The following is a 22,520-nucleotide window of genomic DNA, read 5'->3' on the forward strand; positions in this document are numbered from 1 at the left end:
TACATACATACATACATACATACATACATACATACATACATACAGTGGTACCTCTGGTTGCAAATGGGATCCATTCCGGAGCCCCGTTTGCAACCTGAACAGAACGCAACCCGCGTCTGCGAGTGTGCGGGTTGCGATTCACCGCTTCTGCGCATGTGTGTGATGTCATTTTGAGCTTCTGTGCATGCGCGAGCAGAGAAACCCGGAAGTAACCCTTTCCGGTACCTCCTGGTCGCCACGGGATGCAACCTGAAAACGCTTAACCTGAAGCAACACGAGGTATGACTGTACATAGATACCCTGGCCATCTCTGGGCGGCTCCCAACAGAATATTAAAAACATGGTGAAACCTTGAACATTAAAAACAGGGTTGCCTTTAGATGTCACCTAAAAGTCAGATGCAGTGGTACCTTGGTTGTCAAACTTAATCCGTTCCGGGAGTCTGTTTGACTCCCGGAACCGTTCGAAATCCAAGACTTGACTTCCGATTAGCTGCAGGAGCTTCCTGCACTCAATAGGAAGCCGTGTCGGACATTTGGCTTCCAAAGAACGTTCGAAAACCGGAACACTTACTTCCAGGTTTTCAGCTTTCAAGAGCCAAAACGTACAAGTACCAAGGCACGACTGTAGTTGTTTATTTCCTTGACATCTGGTGGGAGGATGTTCGACATGGTGGGTGCCACCACCAAGAAGGCCCTCTCTGCCTGGTTCCCTGTAGCTTCGCTTCTCGCAGGGAGGGAACTGCCAGAAGGCCCTCGGAGCTGGACCTCAGTGGACCGGGCTGAACGATGGGGGTGGAGACACTCCTTCAGGTATACTGGGCCTTTGAGGCCGTTTAGGGCTTTAGATGTCAGCACCAATGATTCTTCTGAGCACAGCAGAATGGAATATAACTACAGTGGTACCTCGGGTTAAGTACTTAATTCGTTCTGGAGGTCTGTTCTTAACCTGGAACTGTTCTTAACCTGAAGCACCACTTTAGCTAATGGGGCCTCCTGCTGCTGCTGTGCCACCGGAGCACGATTTCTGTTCTCATCCTGAAGCAAAGTTCTTAACCTGAGGTACTATTTCTGGGTTAGCGGAGTGTGTAACCTGAAGCGTATGTAACCTGATGCGTATGTAACCCAAGGTACCACTGTATTAAATCAAATTGTATTGTCATGGATATACGTTATTTGTATTTTTATTATTATAATCAAACCATTCGTATCCTCTTGCTGCTTCCACCTCCTTCCCCAAAACGTCCTCTGCAGTTCGAGGTGGCTTTGTGTTCCAGAAATGCGGCCCAGACGGACAGTGGGTGGTGGATGAGTCGGGGCACCCTTGGCGAGATCACTCTCAGTGCGAAGCCGTCGACAAAGAGCTCCCCTTCCAGGTAAACTCATTGCACCAGAAACTCCACAAAAGTAGAGAGGAGGGAGAGAAGAGACCTTACTTAATAAGATTCTTAATCCATATTTAATGCATTTGTGCTTTAAATGTTCAGTCTTTGGAAAGCATTGCTACTGAGGGCTGCTGCAAGCCGTAATCCATCTCACGAGTAGATTAATCGACAACTAAACTCAAAGACATCTCCTACCAGTGTACAAAACTTTCTGGATGCTGTGAATATTGTGGACTTGAATTTTGATGATGATGATGAGTTATACGGACAGATTAATGCTTTTGGTGTGTGTGTGTGTGTGTAATAATATAATATAATATAATATAATATAATATAATATAATATAATATAATATAATATAATAATGTAATAATGTTTAGGGAAGCTTTTAATGTTTAACAGACCACTGTATTTTAATACTTTGTTGGAAACCGCCCACAGTGGCTGGGGAGACCCAGCCAGATGGGTGGGGTATAAATAATAATAATAATAATAATAATAATAATAATATTATAATAATAATATATTACTTGAGAGTTCACTTGTCTCCTGTACGAGTTGAGGAAGGGATTGTTTTATACCCTTAAAACTGTTAATTTTTTAAAAGCCTTTCTTTAAAAAGATTAATCGAATAAAGTTATCAAATTATGCGTGATGTGGGCAAGATTAAATCCACTGGTTTTCCCCCCAGATTGCAGTATAAAATGTAATTCTATTGGGGGTCTGGTGTTTGACCATAGTAGAAAATTGGGAGAAGGGGGAAAAAGGAATTAAATGTGCCTTTCCTTCTAACAAACAGCATCAGTTTTCATCCATTAAACTCTCAGTGATCTTCCACTTTCATCCCCACCTCAAAAAAAAAGCAGCTGCACTGAGGTTTTGATTTACACGATAATGTATTTTCATGTACCTGCTGTACTGAGGAAAGGCAGATATTCAATTAGCTAAAAAGCCTTGAATCGCTGGACGGATCTTTTTCCCTTTTGCAAATGAATAATGGCACATATCAGGATTTTGAGAATCATTTTGCCATCAAAATTGGAGTTAACTCTGGGCAAAGAAGCCTAGGGAGGCATTTGGATGCAGAAGGATACCCTCTGATATTTCTCCGATGAAAATAGGGATGTAAATAATAATAATAATCATAGAAATCATAGAAATCATAGAATCATAGAGTTGGAAGAGACCACAAGGGCCACCGAGTCCAACCCCCTGCCAAGCAGGAAACACCATCAGAGCACTCCTGACATATGGTTGTCAAGCCTCTGCTTAAAGACCTCCAAAGAAGGAGACTCCACCACACTCCTTGTATGTGTGAAATTTTGGAAAACTTAATAAAAAACTTCACAAAGGAAAAGAACAGGAGGAGGAGGAAGAAGGAAATCTATTTTTTATCCATTATAGCAGTGCCACTGTCAAAACGGGTCAGCGACTATAAGGAAAGCATGAGCAGTCTGAAGGGGTTCATCCCCCTGATGACAATGGACAGGGGAGGGGCTGGAAAGGCTTGGACAAAAGTAGCCTGGGAAGGTTTCTGCTGAATGGGTTTTCCATCTCCCATGCAAACTAATATAGTGAGCGCAGGTGGGACACTATCAGGAGAGGGCAAAACTGTCACCTTCAGGTTCCCTTATTTTCTCGTTTTTCCAGTCTTAAATTCACTTCTCCACATTTCCACATCAGTTTGAGATTCTTAAAAAATAAGCCCACATGAAAATTCACCAGCATTTTAGTGCAAATTTATCCTAATATTCACATGCAATTTTATGTTAATATACACTAGTTTGAAAAGTAATATCCCCTAACATTATGCTTTTTGTGTTATTTTCACCAATGCATACATTTTTCTGCATGCTTTACTACGTGCATTTTTGTATAATAATAATAATAATAATAATAATAATAATAATAATGGTAATAGCCTGCCCATTTGACTGGGTTGCCCCAGCCACTCTGGGTGGCTTCCAACATAATAAAACGTTAAACATTTAAACCTTCCCTATACAGGGCTGACTTCAGATGTCTTCTAAAGATTGTATCTACTTGGCTTGAGGGTGGGATAACTCCATACCCTCCAACATTCCTCTGATGAAAATAGGGATGTCCTAAGGGAAAGGACAGGGACGCGGGTGGCGCTGTGGGTAAAACCTCAGCACCTAGGACTTGCCGATCGCATGGTCGGTGGTTCGAATCCCCGCGGCGGGGTGCAGTCCCGTTGCTCGATCCCTGCTCCTGCCAACCTAGCAGTTCGAAAGCACGTCAAAGTGCAAGTAGATAAATAGGTACCGCTGTGGGGGGAAGGTAAACGGTGTTTCCGTGCGCTGCTCTGGTTCGCCAGAAGCGGCTTAGTCATGCTGGCCACATGACCCGGAAGCTGTTCGCCGGCTCCCTCGGCCAGTAAAGCGAGATGAGCGCCGCAACCCCAGAGTCGTTTGCAACTGGACCTAATGGTCAGGGGTCCCTTTACCTTTAGTTTAGACAGAAAGCAAGAGGTGATATGACAGGCGCTTATAAAACGATGCGTGGCATGGAGAAAAATGGATAGAAATAAGTTTTTCTCCCTCTTAGCACTCGTAGAACGTGTGGACGCCCTGTGAAGATTCAGGGCAGACAGAATCAGAGAGCCGTAGTGTGGGGAGGGACCTTCAAGGATCATCCAGTCCACCGCACCGCAACCCCAGAGTCGGCCACGACTGGACCTAATGGTCAGGGGCCCCTTTACCTTTCCCTTTAAGGGAAAGCAGGGCATTCCAGGATCAAATCAGAAATTGGGGCTGCTTCTGAAAATCTGGGACTATCCCTGGAAAATTGGGACCCTGGGAGGCTCTGCAAGTGCTGCAGTCTCAGTGGATGAAACCTTGTCTGCAATAATAATAATAATAATTTGTTTGTTTGTTTGTTTATACCCCGGCCACCTGGCTGGGTTTCCCCAGCCACTCTGGGCGGCTTCCAACAGGATATTAAAAACACAATAACACATCAAACATGGAAACTTCCCCAAACAGGGCGGCCTTCAGATGTCTTCTAAAAGCCAGATACAGTGGACACTCGGGTTGCGAACGTGAACCATGCGGGATGCACGTCCGCAACCCGCAGCAGCGCATCTGTGCATGCGTGGGTTGCGAATCGGCGCTTCTGCGCATGCGCGACCGCCGAAACCCAGAAGTAACGCATTCCAGTACTTCCAGGTTTCGGCGGTCCGTAACCCAAAAAAACCGCAACCTGAAGTGTCTGTAACCCGAGGTATGACTGTAGTTGTTTATTTCCTTGAAATCTGATGGGAGGGCGTTCCACAGGGCGGGTGCCACCACCGAGAAGGCCCTCTGCCTGGTTCCCTGTAACCTCATTTCTCACAGTGAGTGAACTGCCAGAAGGCCCTCGGAGCTGGACCTCAGTGTCCAGGCGGAATGATGGGGGTGGAGACGCTCCTTCAGGTATACTGGGTCTTTGAGGCCGTTTAGGGATTTCAAGGTCAGCACCAACACTTTAAACACTCTTTCCTTCCAGACCTTTTGCTGATAAGCCTATTAATAGTGATGCTTTTCCTGCGTCACTTGCAACCTGCGATGGAGGTGCCCTTTTCCGCTGAGGTGTATTCCAGCTGTGTTTCTGTTTCTCCCCAGAAACATTTGTGGATTCTGGAGCAGTTCCGAATGATGTACACAGTGGGCTACTCCCTTTCGTTTGTGGCTCTGCTTGCGGCCTTCGTCCTGTTGGCAGCTTTCAGGTATTGAGAAAGACAACAAGGGGCACTGCCCTCCCCTGCGTACCACGCAGGAAAAACGAGAGGTCTTGAAAGATGTGGGTGTGTGGTTTGATTAATCACACCTGCCAAGAGAGGCTTCCGCTAAGGCAAGGGTCAGCAAACTTTTTCAGCAGGGGGCCGGTCCACTGTCCCTCAGACCTTGTGGGGGGCCGGACTATATTTTGAAGAGGGAAAAAAATGAATGAATTCCTATGCAAAGATGCATTTTAAATAAAAGGACACATTCTACTCACGTAAAAACACCAGGTAAAAAGGTAAAGGTAAAGGGACCCCTGACCATTGGGTCCAGTCATGGCTGACTCTGGGGTTCTGGCGCTCATCTCACTTTACTGGCCGAGGGAGCCGGCATACAGCTTCCAGGTCATGTGGCCAGCATGACTAAGCCGCTTCTGGCGAACCAGAGCAGCGCACGGAAACGCCGTTTACCTTCCCGCCGGAGTGGTACCTATTTATCTACTTGCACTTTGACGTGCTTTCAAACTGCTAGGTTGGCAGGAGCAGGGACCGAGCAACGGGAGCTCACCCCGTTGCAGGGATTCAAACCGCCGACCTTCTGATCCCAGAGATGCATTTTAAATAAAAGCACACATTCTACTCATGTAAAAACACCAGGCAGGCCCCACAAATAACCCAGAGGTGCATTTGAAAGAAAAGGACACATTCTACTCATATAAAAACACGCTGATTCCCGGACCATCCACGGGCCGGATTGAGAAGACGATTGGGCCAGATCCGGCCCCTGGGCCTTAGTTTGCCTACCCATGCACTAAGGCATGTCCCTTAGAGCAGAGCAGAGCAACAGCTCCCCCTTCTGACTATTAAATAGTTAACCACACAGTGCACTTCAATGCACTTTGGTGCTGTTCAGTAAACACTAGTGCAAGAATGGGATATGTGGAGTGTTAGAGGAAGCGTAGTGCCTCTGGTGCAGACACGTCATTCTCCTTCTGGGGTAGTTTGCCCACCTTTGGTCCTCACCCTGCACTCAGCTCTCGCCTGTGGCTCCTAGAAGCTGTCAGCATGCGAGAGCGGCCACAACTTGGAAACAGCTTCAACTGGGTGAGTTAGGGACTTCCTCAGGTGGATTGAGTGGATGAGAAGAAGAGTTTGGATTTGATGTCCCGCTTTATCACTACCCAAAGGAGTCTCAAAGGGACACGGGTGGCGCTGTGGGTTAAACCACAGAGCCTAGGGCTTGCCGATCAGAAGGTCAGCGGTTCGAATCCCTGCAACGGGGTGAGCTCCCGTTGCTCGGTCCCTGCTCCTGCCAACCTAGCACTTTGACATGCTTTCGAACTGCAAGTAGATAAATAGGTACCGCTCTGGTGGGAAGGTAAACGGCATTTCCGTGCACTGCTCTGGTTCGCCAGCAGCATGCTGGCCACATGACCCGGAAGCTGTACGCCGGCTCCCTCAGCCAATAAAGCGAGATGAGCGCCGCAACCCCAGAGTCGGCCATGACTGGACCTAATGGTCAGGGGTCCCTTTACCTTTAAGGAGTCTCAAAGCAGCTCACAATCTCCTTTCCCTTCCTCCCCCACAACAAACACTCTGTGAGGTGAGTGAGGCTGAGAGACTTCACAGAAGTGTGACTGGCCCAAGGTCACCCAGCAGCTGCCTGTGGAGGAGCAGGAAAGCGAACCCGGTTCACCAGATTACAAGTCCACCGCTCTTAACCACTATGCCACACTGTGGGGTCAACGGTCAAGAAGGCGGTTTCTGCACATGCTGGCAAGGAAAGTGAGGGGCAGGTGGGGCTTGTCCACCTGGGAAGGTAGCGCAGTCTAGGAGAAGGAAAAGTCTGGTCCTCAACCTCCGCTTCCATGTGGGATATCTTTGGGTGAAGAAAAAGGAGGAAACCCTGCACAAATCCTAAGATAACCAAGATGGCTCCTTGTACGCCTCCTTCCGGCAACTCCTGCAGCCAGCAATGTCTAGGAAACACGATGACCATGTACATACGCAATAGACAATCTTTATAGAATTCCTTCAAACCATAACAAGTCCAAAATGAAATCTTTAGTCTCATAGTCTCTGAAAATCTTTAAATGAAGCGAGGCACCTGCGAGGGACGCAGGTGGCGCTGTGGGTTAAACCACAGAGCCTAGGACTTGCCGATCAGAAGATCGGCGGTTCGAATCCCCACGACGGGGTGAGCTCCCGTTGCTCGGTCCCTGCTCCTGCCAACCTCGCAGTTCGAAAGCACACCAGTGCTAGTAGATAAATAGGTACCGCTCCGGTGGGAAGGTAAACGGCATTTCCGTGCGCTGCTCTGGTTCGCCAGACGCGGCTTAGTCATGCTGGCCACATGACCCGGAAGCTGAACGCTGGCTCCCTCAGCCAATAAAGCGAGATGAGCGCCGCAACCCCAGAGTCGGTCACGACTGGACCTAATGGTCAGGGGTCCCTTTACCTTTACCTTACCAGACTTTGTACGATGAAAGACAAGCTGTGAAGCTTTGTGTATTCAGCAAATATGATGTCCAACACTGAACAGTGATTCCGGATATTGACTACTGTTTCGTAGAATTCTTCGCCAGCGTGGTGGGACGATATAAAATTGCTTCATAAGCCCATCTTCTATCGAGTGAATTTATGTGACTACATTATTATATGAGCACTGTTCCACAGCATTTGATATTTTCATTTACATTCATTCATTCAAAACAGGAGTCAATATCCGGACTTTAAAGATTTTCAGAGACTTTGAGACTAAAGATTTCATTTTGTACTTGTTATGGTTTGAAGGAATTCTATAAAGATTGTCTATGCGTATGTACATGGTCATTGTGTTGCCTAGACATTGCTGACGTTCTCAGGGGTTTGTTTGGTGCCAAAATATTGCTCTGCTTTCCTTTGGACCACATCAGCCAGGCCGAGAGGGGAGTCTTGTCATCTGGGTAGCTCAGGGCCTCCAGACACACTGCCCAGTCTTGTGCCCCAGAGGGGTCACATGCATGCTGCTAGTGCAGTGATTTTACTTCACCCCCGGAGGAATACTCCATTGTCTCTTGAGACAGACAGGCGCCAACAACAACAACTTTTATCCTGTATTTTTACCCTGTAAACCACCCTGAGCTCTCTCGATGAAGTTTAATAAATAATAAAGCAAAAACAACAAGTAATAATAATAATAATTTATTATTTACACCCCACCCATCTGGCTGGGTTTCCCCAGCCACTCTGGGCGGCTTCTAATAAAACACTGAAATACAATAACCTATTAAACATTAAAAGCTTCCCTAAAAAGGGCTGCCTTCAGATGTCTTCTAAAAGTTTGGTAGTTGTTTTTCTCTTTGACATCTGGTGGGAGGGCGTTCCACAGGGCGGGCGCCACCACCGAGAAGGCCCTCTGCCTGGTTCCCTGTAACTCGGCTTCTCGCAGGGAGGGAACCGCCGGAAGGCCCTCGGTGCTGGACCTCAGTGTCCAGGCTGAACGATGGAGGTGGAGACGCTCCTTCAGGTATACTGGACTGAGGCCGTTTAGGGCTTTAAAGGTCAGCACCAACACTTTGTGTTGTGCTCGGAAATGTTTGTTGTTGTTGTTTAGTCATTTAGTCATGTCCGACTCTTCGTGACCCCATGGACCAGAGCACGCCAGGCACCTCTGTCCTCCACTACCTCCCGCAGTTTGGTCAAACTCATGCTGGTAACCTCGAAAACACTATCCAACCATCTTGTCCTCTGTCGTCCCCTTCTCCTTGGGCCCTCCATCTTTCCCAGCATCAGTGTCTTCTCCAGGGAGTCTTCTCTTCTCATGAGGTGGCCAAAGTACTGGAGCCTCAGCTTCACGATCTGTCCTTCCAGTGAGCACTCAGGGCTGATTTCCTTAAGAATGGATGTGTTTGATCTTCTTGCAGTCCATGGGACTCTCAAGAGTCTTCTCCAGCACCATAATTCAAAAGCATCCATTCTTCGGCGAGCCAATGTAGGTCTTTCAAGACCGATGTTATATGGTCTCGGCGGTCGCTCCCAGTCACCAGTCTAGCTGCCGCAAGTGCAAGAATGAGCTTTGGTTTCCATTAAAACCCTGTCTAGTAGTCTTGGATCCTGGCTCGAGATGCAGATTTGGGGCACAACTGACTTCTACCTGCCCATTGTTCTCTGCCCACTTCCAGGAAACTCCGTTGCATCCGCAATTACATCCACATGAATCTCTTCGTGTCCTTCATGCTGCGGGCCGTCTCCATCCTCACCCGGGATACCTTCCTGCGGCTGCACTTCCCCAAGGACTTCCAGGACGAAGGGGACCTCTCACACTTTCCTTTGGGACAGGTATTGATGCAACTGCAATTTGAGGGAGGGTAGGTGGGAGGGGTCCAGCCGGGAGCAGAGGGGCAGCGTGGGCGTAGTCTTGCAAGATCCTGGACAGACAAAAGAAATTACCGTATTTTTTGCTCTATAAGACTCACTTTTTCCCTCCTAAAAAGTAAGGGGAAATGTTTTTGCGTCTTATGGAGCGAATGCAGGCTGCGCAGCTATCCCAGAAGCCAGAACAGCAAGAGGCTGCTTTCACTGCGCAGCGATCCCTCTTGCTGTTCTGGCTTCTGAGATTCAGAATATTTTTTTTCTTGTTTTCCTCCTCCAAAAACTAGGTGCGTCTTGTGGTCTGGTGCGTCTTATAGAGCAAAAAATACGGTAATTCTTCAATCAAGGCATAATAATAATAATAATAATAATAATAATAATAATAATAATAATAATTTGTTATTTATACCCTCCCCATCTGCCTGGGTTTCCCCAGCCACTCTGGGCGGCTTCCAACAGAATATTAAAATACAATAACCTATTAAATATTAAAAGCTTCCCTAAACAGGGCTGCCTTCAGATGTCTTCTAAAAGTTTGGTAGTTATTTTTCTCTTTGACATCTGGTGGGAGGGCGTTCCACAGTGAGGGAGCCACCACCGAGAAGGCCCTCTGCCTGGTTCCCTGTAAATTGGCTTCTCACAGCGAGGGAACCGCCAGAAGGCCCTCGGAGCTGAACCTCAGTGTCCGGGCAGAACGATGGGGGTGGAGATGTTCCATAAACTATGGAACTCAGTCCTGCAGAAGGCGGTTGCTGGAAATCGAGGGAGGGGAGAGGGCTCTTGTGCTCGGATCCTGCTGATAGTTTTCCCCTGGGTACCTATTTGTGAGAATTGGATGCTGGACTGAATAGGCCATTGCATGCTTCTCAACTGTCCCGATTTAAGTGGGACATCCCAGAATTGCCAGCGACTCCCATGGCCAGTTACCCAGGAACGGAGAAAGACAAGGACCACTTTTTATTCAGAATTTACAGAATTACAGAATTTACAATTTACAGAATTTATTACAGTATATTCAGGGTTGTAAAGACAGCAGAGAATAATTGGGTGCACTCTCCCCACCTTGGAGCAAATCTATGCTTCCAGGTGCCGTAAGAAAGCTGCAGAGATAGCGCAGGATAGTGCGCACCCCAGAAATGATCTCTTTTAGCTTCTGCCTTCTGTAAGAAGGTACAGGGTTATAAAGACTAGGACTAGTCATCTGAAAAACAATGTCTATTCAAATGCGATTTTGGTTTTAAATGGAGTGTGAGGTAGTCTCTAGGGACCCGGGTGGCGCTGTGAGTTAAACCACAGAGCCTAGGACTTGCCGATCAGAAGGTCGGCGGATTGAATCCCCGCCACGGGGTGAGCTCCCATTGCTGGGTCCCTGCTCCTGCCAACCTAGCAGTTCGAAAGCACGTCAAAAGTGCAAGTAGATAAATAGGTGCCGTTCCGGCAGAAAGGTAAACAGCGTTTCCATGCACTGCTCTGGTTCGCCAGAAGCGGCTTAGTCATGCTGGCCACATGACCCGGAAGCTGTATGCCGGCTCCCTCGGCCAATAAAGCGAGATGAGCGCCACAACCCCAGAGTCGGTCACAACTGGACCTAATGGTCAGGGGTCCCTTTACCTTTTAAGGTAGTCTCTATGTGAGTATATTGTATTCAATTATGGGGTATCAGAGTTTTTAGGGGCTAACCAGGCTGGGATAGTTGGGATAGCAGGCTTGTTGGGTTTTTGAATGTCTGATGGACCAGAGCAAGCCAGGCACTCCTGTCTTCCACTGCCTCCCGCAGTTTGGTCAAACTCATGTTGGTAGTTTCGAGAACACTGTCCAACCATCTCGTCCTCTGTCGTCCCCTTCTCCTTGTGCCCTCCATCTTTCCCAACATCAGGGTCTTTTCCAGGGAGTCTTCTCTTCTCATGAGGTGGCCAAAGTATTGGAGCCTCAGCTTCAGGTTCTGTCCTTCCAGTGAGCACTCAGGGCTGATTTCCTTCAGAATGGATAGGTTTGATCTTCTTGCAGTCCATGGGACTCTCAAGAGTCTCCTCCAGCACCAGAATTCAAAAGCATCCATTCTTCGGCGATCAGCCTTCTTTATGGTCCAGCTCTCACTTCCATACATCACTACTGGGAAAACCATAGCTTGAACTATACGGACCTTTGTTGGCAAGGTGATGTCTCTGCTTTTTAAGCAGGTTTGTCATTGCTTTTCTCCTCCTCTGCTCAGTACCTGATAATTACAGAAGCTATTCCGGGCTTCTGATTGCATCCCGAAATGTCCAGCTTTGGGGGCTGGTGCTCTGGCGCGAATCAGCTGGCTCCCACGAGAGCTCGGGAACCAAAAAAACGAGCGTTCAGATTCTCCTCCTCTTCCAGTGTGGTGTAGTGGTTAAGAGCGGTAGTCTTGCAATCTGGGGATCCGGGTTCGCGTCACCACTCCTCCACATGCAGCTGCTGGGTGACTCTGGGCTAGTCACACTTCTCTGAAGTCTCTCAGCCCCACTCACCTCACAGAGTGTTTGTTGTGGGGGAGGAAGGGAAAGGAGAATGTTAGCCGCTTTGAGACTCCCTAGGGTAGTGATAAAGCGGGATATCAAATCCAAACTCTTCAAATCCAAACTCTTCCTTTTCAGGCTGTGGCCGGCTGCCGGCTGGCACAAATCTTAACCCAGTACTGCGTCTGTGCAAACTACTACTGGCTCCTGGTAGAAGGCCTCTATCTACACAACCTGCTAGGACCAATGGCCTTTTCGGAAGAAAGCTATTTCTCAGGCTACTTGCTCATTGGATGGGGTGAGTTAGCCGCCCAGCGCCAAGTCCTGATGAGAAAATAGACAAAGGGGGGGAACAGTGGTGGTTGCGAACATTGCAGGAGAGCTTAATTTAGGGGCTGGGACGCTCAGTAATGGAGGCAACAGTGCTCAAAGCTACCTGTGAAACAAAAGGGAATCGTGAGAGGTAGAAGGCAATTGTACCCATTATCCAGATACGTTAGTTGAGTCCTCTTAATTATGTCTCTTGCAGGGGCACCAATCCTTTTTGTCATCCCTTGGGTGATTGTGAGATACCTCTATGAAAACAACGAGTAAGTACCGGGGCCAAAAAAATCTTCCACTTCACATTTGATGTATATTTTTCTTAGGGTTCTAAAAGAACTTAGGTTGCACTTCTAGAGTAGTGGCTATTTATCATGCCAGACTAGGACCAGGGAAACTCAACGGTCAAAACCAGTTTACAGGCTTGTCATCGGATAAAACAGGGGCAGGGAGAGCAAAGCTGTGCTTGTTCCATAAAGTCCTTGGAAAAAGGGTGGTATAAAATTGCTCTCAACAATTTAAAGGTAAAGGGACCCCTGACCATTAGGTCCAGTCGTGACCGACTCTGGGGTTGCGGCGCTCATCTCGCTTTATTGGCCAAGGGAGCTGGAGTACAGCTTCCGGGTCATGTGGCCAGCATGACTAAGCCGCTTCTGGCGAACCAGAGCAGCGCACGGAAACGCCGTTTACCTTCCCGCTGGAGTGGTACCTGTTTATCTACTTGCACTTTGACGTGCTTTCGAACTGCTAGGTTGGCAGGAGCAGGGACCGTGCAACGGGAGCTCACCCCGCCGCGGGGATTTGAACCACCGACCTTCTGTTTGGCAAGTCCTAGGCTCTGTGGTTTAACCCACAGCACCACCTGCATCAACGACTTACATGGCAGCAAATCCTGTTGAACACAGCGGGGTTTACCTTTGAATAAACATGGACTGCGCCCTCCCATTTCAACATTTCAACGCCTCCTGATAACTTTTATATTCTGTCAGAATGCATCTTTCCATAATAGCTGGCTGATTTCTGATTCTAACATCTTATATATTTTTTACTGCCTTTTACGTATAATTCTTGTAAACTTCATGTGTGTGTGAATGGTGTTATATACAGTGGAACCTCAGCTGTTGAACGTAATCCGTTCCGGAAGCCTCTTTGACTTCCGAAACGTTTGACAACCGAGGCGCAATTGCCGATCGGTAGACGGGTTGTCATCCCTCCTTCGACCTATTGACCCCTTTTTAATTGCTCCCCACCTCCTTCCACAGATGCTGGGAGAGAAACGACAACATGGGCTATTGGTGGATCATCCGTTGCCCGATTCTGCTAGCAATCTTTGTAAGTTGCCGAGGAACAGAGAAACTGCCTTTTACTCTTTCAGAGCATTGGTGCCTCTCAGTAGGTTAGAAAGATTTACAGTGGTACCTCGGGTTACATACATGTCAGGTTACAGACTCCGCTAACCCAGAAATAGTACCTTAGGTTAAGAACTTTGCTTCAGGATGAGAACAGAAATTGTGCTCTGGCGGTGCAGCGGCAGCAGAAGGCCCCATTAGCTAAAGTGGTGCTTCAGGTTAAGAACAGTTTCAAGTTAAGAACGGACCTCCGGAACGAATTAAGTACTTAACCTGAGGTACCACTGTATTAAGGAGAAAGTGTCATGTGAGTGTATCAAATATCCTTTTTGCACTACAGTGGTACCTCGGGTTACAGATGCTTCAGGTTACAGACTCCACAAACCAAGAAATAGTACCTCGGGTTAAGAACTTTGCTTCAGGATGAGAACAGAAATCGCTTGGTGGCAGCAGGAGGCCCCATTAGCTAAAGTGGTGCTTCAGGTTAAGGACAGTTTCAGGTTAAGAATGGACCTCCAGAATGAATTAAGTTCTTAACTTGAGGTACCACTGTACTAGCGTAGGAGAAACGTTGGGGTTTTTTGCCCTGGGACATCAGGTATGTCAACAGAACAGAGGGAATGTCATGTGGTTCTTAAACTGCCCCCCCCCCCATGCAGGAACAGGCAGACTAAAAAAACAATTTTTGAGGATGTGCCCATTGTCTAATGTCAATATGCCTGTGGCATATTGCTGATATTGGTGGCAGACATCAGAGGGGTGACGCAGCTGGATTGAAGAGGTTGCTGCCAATCGGACCCCTTTCCTTCTTTCCCATTTTCCAGGTCAACTTTGTGATCTTCATACGCATCATCAAGATCCTGGTCTCCAAACTCCGGGCGCAACAGATGCGTTACACAGATTACAAATTCAGGTAGGTGAGAAATCGCCGGGGCAGTCGAAAGGCAAGAGATTGCCTGTCACCCAATCAGGCATTTTGTAGAAAGAGTTGACTTCTTGAAAAACAGCAACTATCTGATAATAAATTTATTATTATTATTATTATTATTATTATTATTATTATTATTATTATTATTTTTAATACCCCACCCATCTGGCTAAGTTTCCTCAGCCACTCTGGGCAGCTTCCAACAGAACACTAAAATACAATAGTCTATTAAACATTAAAAGCTTCCCTAAACTGGGCTGCCTTCAGATGTCTTCTAAAAGTCAGATAGTTGTTTATCTCTGACATCTGGTGGGAGGGCGTTCCACAGGGCAGGTGCCACCACCGAGAAGGCCCTCTGCCTAGTTCCCTGTAACCTCACTTCTCGCAGTGAGGGAGCCGCCAGAAGGCCCTCGGCGCTGGACCTCAGTGTCCGGGCCAAACGATGGAGGTGGAGACGCTCCTTCAGGTATTCTGGGCCTTTGAGGCCGTTTAGGGCTTTCAAGGTCAGCACCAACACTTTGAATTGTGCTTGGAAACATACTGGGAGCCAATGCGACCGATGTTATATGGTCTTGGCGGCCGCTCCCAGTCACCAGTCTAGCTGTCGATTCTGGATTAATTGCAGTTTCTGGGTCACCTTCATAGGTAGCCCCACATAGAGCGCATTGCAGTAGTCCAAGCAAGAGATAACGTGAGCATGCACCACTCTGGTGAGACAGTCTGTGGGCAGGTAGGGTCTCATCCTGCATACCAGATGGAGCTTGTAGACAGCTGCCCTGGACACAGATTTGACCTGCGCCTCCATGGACAGCTGTGAGTCCAAAATGACTCCCAGGCTGTGCACCTGGTCCTTCAGGGGCACAGTTACCCCATTCAGGACCAGGGAGTCCTCCACACCCGCCCATCCCCCAAACGATGGAGGTGGAGACGCTCCTTCAGGTATACTGGACCGAGGCTGTTTAGGGCTTTAAAGGTCAGCACTAACGCTTTGAATTGTGCTCAGAAACGTACTGGGAGCCAATGTAGGTCTTTCAGGACCGGTGTTATGTGGTCTCGGCGGCCGCTCCCAGTCACCAGTCTAGCTGCCGCATTCTGGATTAGTTGTAGTTTCTGAGCCACCTTCAAAGGGAGCCCCACATAGAGTGCATTGCAGTAGTCCAGGCAAGAGATAACGAGGGCATGCACCCATTCCACCCATGGCTTATTGCAGATATTAACAATGCACAGCAGGAACCAACTGGATGCATAAAAAAGACTCCTTTTGGAATAAAACATTGCCCAGGCCCATAAGATGAATTCAAGCTTTACTTGTAGAACTTCCTTCAAATGAGAACAAAAGCAAGAGAGCTACATCCAGATAAATACTTTTCAACCTCTGGAGCAAAGCTTCCCTGCTTCTTTCCCCAACCCTTGCTTTGGCTAGTGAGCAGACATTCGGGATATGAGAAAGTGTCATGGGCGGCAGCCACAAAATGGCTGCCGCGAGGGTGTGGCATGTCACAAAATGGCTTTCACAGGTGTGTACGGCGCAACACAATCCACTGTGGATTTCTGTGGGGATATTTACAGCGTGCGTGACCAGCATGGCAAAGCCTCTTAGTTCCCCGCTTCGCACATGCCCAGAAACTCACTCCATTTCTTCGCTTCTTTTTAGGTTGGCCAAGTCAACGCTGACCCTCATCCCGCTGCTGGGGATTCATGAGGTGGTATTTGTGCTGGTCACTGAGGAACATGCCCAGGGCACCTTGCGATACGTCAAATTCTTCTTTGAGTTGTTGCTCAACTCCTTACAGGTACTGGGTAGATCTTTGATATCCGTGTTCTTATCATTTAGAGCACGCATACCCTACTTTTCAGCCTTCTGCAATTATAAGTTTGCAGCGTGTTATCAGTCCTCTGTCCTGTCACATTTTTTTAAATAAAAAAAATCCTTCTTCTTCTTTCAGGGCTTGCTGGTGAGCGTCCTCTACTGCTTTGTCAATAAAGAGGTAGGTCATTGGAAAGGCATTCTTCTCCTCCTTGTGCAAGCCTGGAGCTGGCTGGCTCAAAGTCTTTGTTGTTGTTGTTGTTGTTGTTGTTGTTCAGTCGTTTAGTCATGTCCGACTCTTCGTGACCCCCTGGACCAGAGCACGCCAGGCACTCCTGTCTTCCACTGCCTCCCGCAGTTTGGTCAAACTCATGCTGGTAGCTTCGAGAACACTGTCCAACCATCTCGTCCTCTGTCGTCCCCTTCTCCTTGTGCCCTCCATCTTTCCCAACATCAGGGTCTTTTCCAGGGAGTCTTCTCTTCTCATGAGGTGGCCAAAGTAGTGGAGCCTCAGCTTCAGGATCTGTCCTTCCAGTGAGCATTCAGGGCTGATTTCCTTCAGAATGGATCAGTTTGATCTTCTTGCAGTCCATGGGACTTTCAAGAGTCTCCTCCAGCACCATAATTCCAGCACCATAATTCATAAGCTCAAAGTCTAGGAGTGGGTTTTTTGTGCAAACTTGGACTACTAAGCTTGTTCCTGGTACTGGTCACAAACTCCTGGGCTGAGCATGTGCTCAGAGGCACCCTCTCCCCTGAATTCTAAGACAGCGTCATGTCATGGTTAGAGCAATGTCCACCAATTTGGATGGCTTTAATTTTTTAAAAAAAATTAATTTATTAATTTGGTTTTGCAAATTAAATTTTTACAATCACATGTGCAACATACAACATAGAAACAAGATTCCAAAAAATCTCCTTCGTGGGTCCTATTGTTAGTCATTTCCTCCTGCATCTTTTATAATAATCCAAACCTTTTACATCTCCGTTATATCCAAAATTCACCATTATAACTACAAGTGCTATTCCGGTCCTACTAACGGTTTTAACTGTTTACCATGGTTTTTAAGAGAAGTTGTAAATTTTCCCCATTCCTTATTAAAATTTTGGTCTTCCTCATTTCTAATTCTTCCGATCATTTCTGCCATTTCGGAATCTGCCATTCTTCTCTGTTTGGGACTTTATCTTTTTCTTTCGAAATAATTTTTATTTGGTTTTACAGAATCAATCACACAATTAACATTCTTGAACCCATTGAAAATAAAACAAGATTCTTAGAATCTTAGTATTTCCCTTCTTCCCTCCATGACTTCTTCAAATACCTATGTCAACTGCATATTACCGTTCATCCAAATTACAGCCCTCCATTGTTTCCAAAGTCTTTGTAACATTGCAAGAGTTATTTAAAGCCTGCCAAAGAGTTCAAGTGTTTACAGTGTTCTTTTAAATACCGTATTTTTCGCACCATAGGACGCACTTTTCCCCCTCCAAAAATGAAGGGGAAATGTGTGTGCGTCCTATGGGGCGAATGCAGGCTTTCGCTGAAGCCTGGAGAGCGAGAGGCATCGGTGCGCACTGACCCCTCTCGCTCTCCAGGCTTCAGGAAGCTATCCGCAAGCCTTGCAAGCCCGGCGGGAGTTCCCGCGGGCTCACAAGGCTTGCGGGCAGCAGCCTGCAGCCCCGGCGAGTGTCCGCAAGCCTTGTGCACCCGGCGGGAGTGCGCGAGGCTTGGCGCGGCAACCTGTCGCCCGAAGCACGGGGAGCCCTCCGGAGGACTCCCCGTGCTTTGGGCGAGTGTCCGCAAGCCTTGCGCGCCCGGCGGGAGGTCCCGCCGAGCGCGTGAGGCTTGGGGAGCAAGCCTGTCGCCCGAAGCACGCGGAGCCCTCCGGAGGTGCGTCCTATGGGCCGGTGCGCCCTATAGAATGAAAAATACGGTACAATCGATATTTATCCCGGGGTGGGACACAGGTGGCGCTGTGGGTTAAACCACAGAGCCTAGGACTTGCTGATCAGAAGGTCAGCGGTTCGAATCCCCGCGACGGGGTGAGCTCCCGTTGCTCGGTCCCAACTCCTGCCCACCTAGCAGTTTGAAAGCACGTCAAAGTGCAAGTAGATAAATAGGTACCACTCCGGCGGGAAGGTAAACGGCAATTCCATGCACTGCTCTGGTTCGCCAGAAGCGGCTTAGTCATGCTGGCCACATGACCCAGAAGCTGTACACCGGCTCCCTTGGCCAATAAAGCGAGATGAGCGCCGCAACCCCAGAGTTGGTCACAACTGGACCAAATGGTCAGGGGTCCCTTTACCTTTATATTTATCCCAATCTCTACTGTTTCGATCTTCCTGATTTCTGATTTTCCCAGTCAATCATCTTGCCATTTCCGCATAATATAGTTGTTTCATCTGCCAGTCCGCCTTCGTAGGCATTTTGTCATTTTCCCATTTCTGGGCAAGCAGCATCCTTGCAGCCGTAGTAGCGTACATGAACAGTCTTTTCAATTCTTTCGGTGTATCGGGGCTTTATCTTCTTTCCATCTCTGGGCCAATAACATCCGTGCAGCTGTGGTCGCATACATAAATACAGTGGTACCTTGGTTCTCCAACTGAATCTGTTACGGAAGTCCGTTCCAAAATCAAAGCGTTCCAAAACCAAGGCACGCTTTCCCATAGAAAGTAATGTAAAACGGATTAATCCGTTCCAGACTTTTAAAAACAACCCCTAAAACAGCAATTTAGCATGAATTTTACTATGTAATGAGACCATTGATCCATAAAATGAAAGCAATAAACAATGTACTGCAGTTACACAATCAATCGGTAGCTGAACCGGGTTCCGCAGAGCCACAAAAACCAAACAGAAAACCCACAAAAACACGAAATAAATAGCAAAAACAGACAGACTTCAGCATAACACTCAAAATGGAGCACGTTTGGCTTCCAAAAAAAGTTTGCAAACCAGAACACTTACTTCCGGGTTTGCAGTGTTTGGGTTCCAAGTTGTTTGAGTACCAAGGTGTTTGAGAACCAAGGTACCACTGTAGTCTTTTTTGCTCTTTCGGCACCCAGAATTCCAATTCGGATGCCTTTAAAAGCAGAGTTGCCATATTTCAAAGAGTGAAAATCGTTGTTGAGCGTTTTGGGGTTTTTTTGGGCAAATACAGTACTTCCGATATGGTTTGTTGTATGATGGCTGCGCTCTTGCCTCTGAATACCTGTTGCTAGAATCCCCAGGAAGGGAAAGGGCGCTTGTGTTCGAATCCTGCTTGAGGGTTTCCTTCAGATGCTGAACCAGATGAGTCACCGGCCTGATCCAGCTCTTCTGATGGTCCTGGACCTTAAATTTTTAACATTTTAAACAATGATTTTTTATGATTTCTCTATTTCCTTCTGAGGAAACTGAATAGTTCAGTGAAACGAGGTTTGTAGCTGGCATCCCGTTAAGGCTTTGTTCAATTTTAGGTTTTTCTAATTTCTTCCTTAAACTTTTTGATTTTTGTTATTTAGTTTAATTCTATAAGATAATAAAAAGGTAAAGGGACCCCTGACCATTAAGTCCAGTCGTGGCCGACTGGGGTTGCGGCGCTCATCTCACTTTATTGGCTGAGGGAGCCGGCGTACAGCTTCCAGGTCATGTGGCCAGCATGACTAAGCCGCTTCTGGCGAACCAGAGCAGCGCACGGAAAGGCCGTCTTCCTTCCCGCCAGAGCAGTACCTTTTATCTACTTGGACTTTGACGTGCTTTTGAACTGCTAGGTTGGCAGGAGCAGGGACCAAGCAATGGGAGCTCACCCTGTCGCGGGGATTCGAACCACCGACCTTCTGATCGGCACATCCTCAGCTCTGTGGTTTAACCTACAGCGCCACCTGCGTCCCCTATAAGATAATATTTCTAGTCAATTACTTCTCGTTTCTGGGATATTCACGGTATTTCATTTCTTTTGTGCAATTTCTCGCTTCTGTGACTGTCTTTTTTCTACAGTGGTACCTCAGGTTAAGAACTTAATTCGTTCCGGAGGTCCATTCTTAACCTGAAACTGTTCTTAACCTGAAGCACCACTTTAGCTAATGGGGCCTCCTGCTGCCACCGTGCCGCCGGAGCACAGTGGTACCTCGAGTTAAGAACGTACTTCGTTCTGGAGGTCTGTTCTTAACCTGAAGCTGTTCTTAACCTGAAGCACCACTTTAGCTAATGGGGCCTCCTGTTGCCACCGTGCCGCCGGAGCACAGTGGTACCTCGAGTCAAGAACTTACTTCGTTCTGGAGGTCTGTTCTTAACCTGAAACTGTTCTTAACCTGAAGCACCACTTTAGCTAATGGGGCCTCCTGCTGCCGCTGCACAATTTCTGTTCTCATCCTGAAGCAAAGTTCTTAACCCAAGGTATTATTTCTGGGTTAGTGGAGTCTGTAACCTGAAGCGTATGTAACCTGAAGCGTATGTAACCTGAGGACCCACTGTATTGGCTTCTGATGGTCCTAGGCAGGCTGCCGTGGCACCACCAATCACCCCCAATTTTCTTTCTTCTTCCTCCAGGTCCAATCCCAGATCCAAAGGACATGGCAGAGGTGGAAGCTAGGCAGCAGCCTGCTGGAAAAGCAGAGCCAGAGCATCAGCCACTGGGCTTCCTGGCACAGCCGAAGCAGCCGCCGCAAAAAGGTCGCTTATCCTGCGCCCCACAGACACCCGGGAGAAAAGGGCCTCCCCGGCAGCCTTGGCAACACAGCAGTTGCTCCACAGACGCACATCAGCACCAAATCTTTTCAGTACGTCCCCGTCAGGATGAAGTCCCAGGACAAGGTTGCGGGGTCCGCTGTCGCTGGGCAGACTTTTCCGAGCCCTGGTTGCCCCCCAGTCAGCTGCTGAACACACCCACACCCACCCCCCGCCGGTGTCTTTTGACATCCGAGAGGATATGGAAGGAGATTGTCAGCTTTTCCGAAACATGATATGGGGCTGCCCGGGCCGGTGGTAAGAAAAGACTTCCCAGTGCAGCTGTGGATTCCTGGAAGATGCGGAAACTCTCGTATAACAAGATATGTGAACGGCACATTGCGTGCGGCTGTTTTTATTGACTGTCTGGAAGGACCAGCTGGTGAAAAAGGTTAGCAGCCCATCTTTGGAGAGGCTTCCAAAACTGTATATGCCCCTGCGGGCGTGTCAAATGCCAGTCACCTACTCACCTGTAGTGTGTGTAAGAATCGCCTTGAGGCGACCCAGTATAAGAACCATATTTTCCAATAGTTAAATTTTTTTTGGTACTACAGTGGTACCTCAGGTTACAGACACTTCAGGTTACAGACGCTTCAGGTTACAGACTCCGCTAACCCAGAAATAGTACCTCGGGTTAAGAACTTTGCTTCAGGATGAGAACAGAAATCGTGTGGCGGCGGCAGGAGGCCCCATTAGCTAAAGTGGTGCTTCAGGTTAAGAACAGTTTCAGGTTAAGAACGGACCTCCAGAACGAAGTTCTTAACCCGAGGTACCACTGTATTATGTTCGAATAGATTATTGAATGTTACTTTATTTGTTATAAACCATTCCATTTTAAAGTTATGTTTTCATTACGACTTTTTGTATTGGATCAGATTATTATAAGGCGCATGTTCTTTGCTGTATATTTTGTTGCTGTCAACCGCCTTGCGTGTAGCAATATATCAAGGCGGAATACAAATTAAAAGAGAAATGACCTGAAATATGAACTGGAAAAGAGCTGATGGTGTTTTGCTCCTGGTCAAGCTTCCAATGCACCACAAATTATTTCTGTCACTGTGTGTGGACATTGAGCAAGATGGCTAGTGGCAGATCATATAATCATAGAATTGAAGAGTTGGAAAAGACCTAAAGGTCACTTTTGTGAACCGCAAGTCTCTTGAATACAGGTATAGGCAGGTGTACACATTTAGCTGACCGACAGGTGTTTGGGGGGGTCTTTAGCTAAGGGGTGACAGCACTCTGGGCTCCTATACAAGGGTGGATTGGTGTCAAGGCAAACCAGTGTTTTGAAATGGTGAACACAACAGCCACTTCCATGTACATTGTTCAAACTGAGCTGTCACCTTTGTGACGTACGGCATGTGAGATACAAAGAGGACCGACTGCTAGATGTGAGAGGCGACAGCAACAGATCTTGGGTCCAAATCAGGTTAGATGAGCCAGAAGCAGGATCTAATTTAACCCTG

At 47.6% G+C, this 22,520-nt stretch overlaps 1 protein-coding gene across 1 annotated transcript in view; it reads left to right on the forward strand.

Annotated features, from left to right (window-relative positions):
• The window catches only part of LOC128420258 (glucagon receptor-like), a 35,428-nt gene extending 14,206 nt beyond the window's left edge, over nt 1–21,222 (forward strand). The window contains exons 5-14 of the mRNA XM_053401850.1: nt 1,254–1,375; nt 5,008–5,111; nt 9,269–9,425; nt 12,077–12,236; nt 12,468–12,528; nt 13,522–13,591; nt 14,433–14,521; nt 16,191–16,329; nt 16,483–16,524; nt 20,875–21,222. Of these exons, the coding sequence (XP_053257825.1) occupies nt 1,254–1,375; nt 5,008–5,111; nt 9,269–9,425; nt 12,077–12,236; nt 12,468–12,528; nt 13,522–13,591; nt 14,433–14,521; nt 16,191–16,329; nt 16,483–16,524; nt 20,875–21,204 (1,274 nt within the window). The 3' untranslated portion in view covers nt 21,205–21,222. The remainder of the gene's footprint in view (nt 1–1,253; nt 1,376–5,007; nt 5,112–9,268; nt 9,426–12,076; nt 12,237–12,467; nt 12,529–13,521; nt 13,592–14,432; nt 14,522–16,190; nt 16,330–16,482; nt 16,525–20,874) is intronic.
• Nucleotides 21,223–22,520: the final 1,298 nt, after the last annotated feature.

Source organism: Podarcis raffonei, chromosome 8 (genome assembly GCF_027172205.1).
Source record: "Podarcis raffonei isolate rPodRaf1 chromosome 8, rPodRaf1.pri, whole genome shotgun sequence".
Taxonomy (NCBI): Eukaryota; Metazoa; Chordata; class Lepidosauria; order Squamata; family Lacertidae; genus Podarcis; species Podarcis raffonei.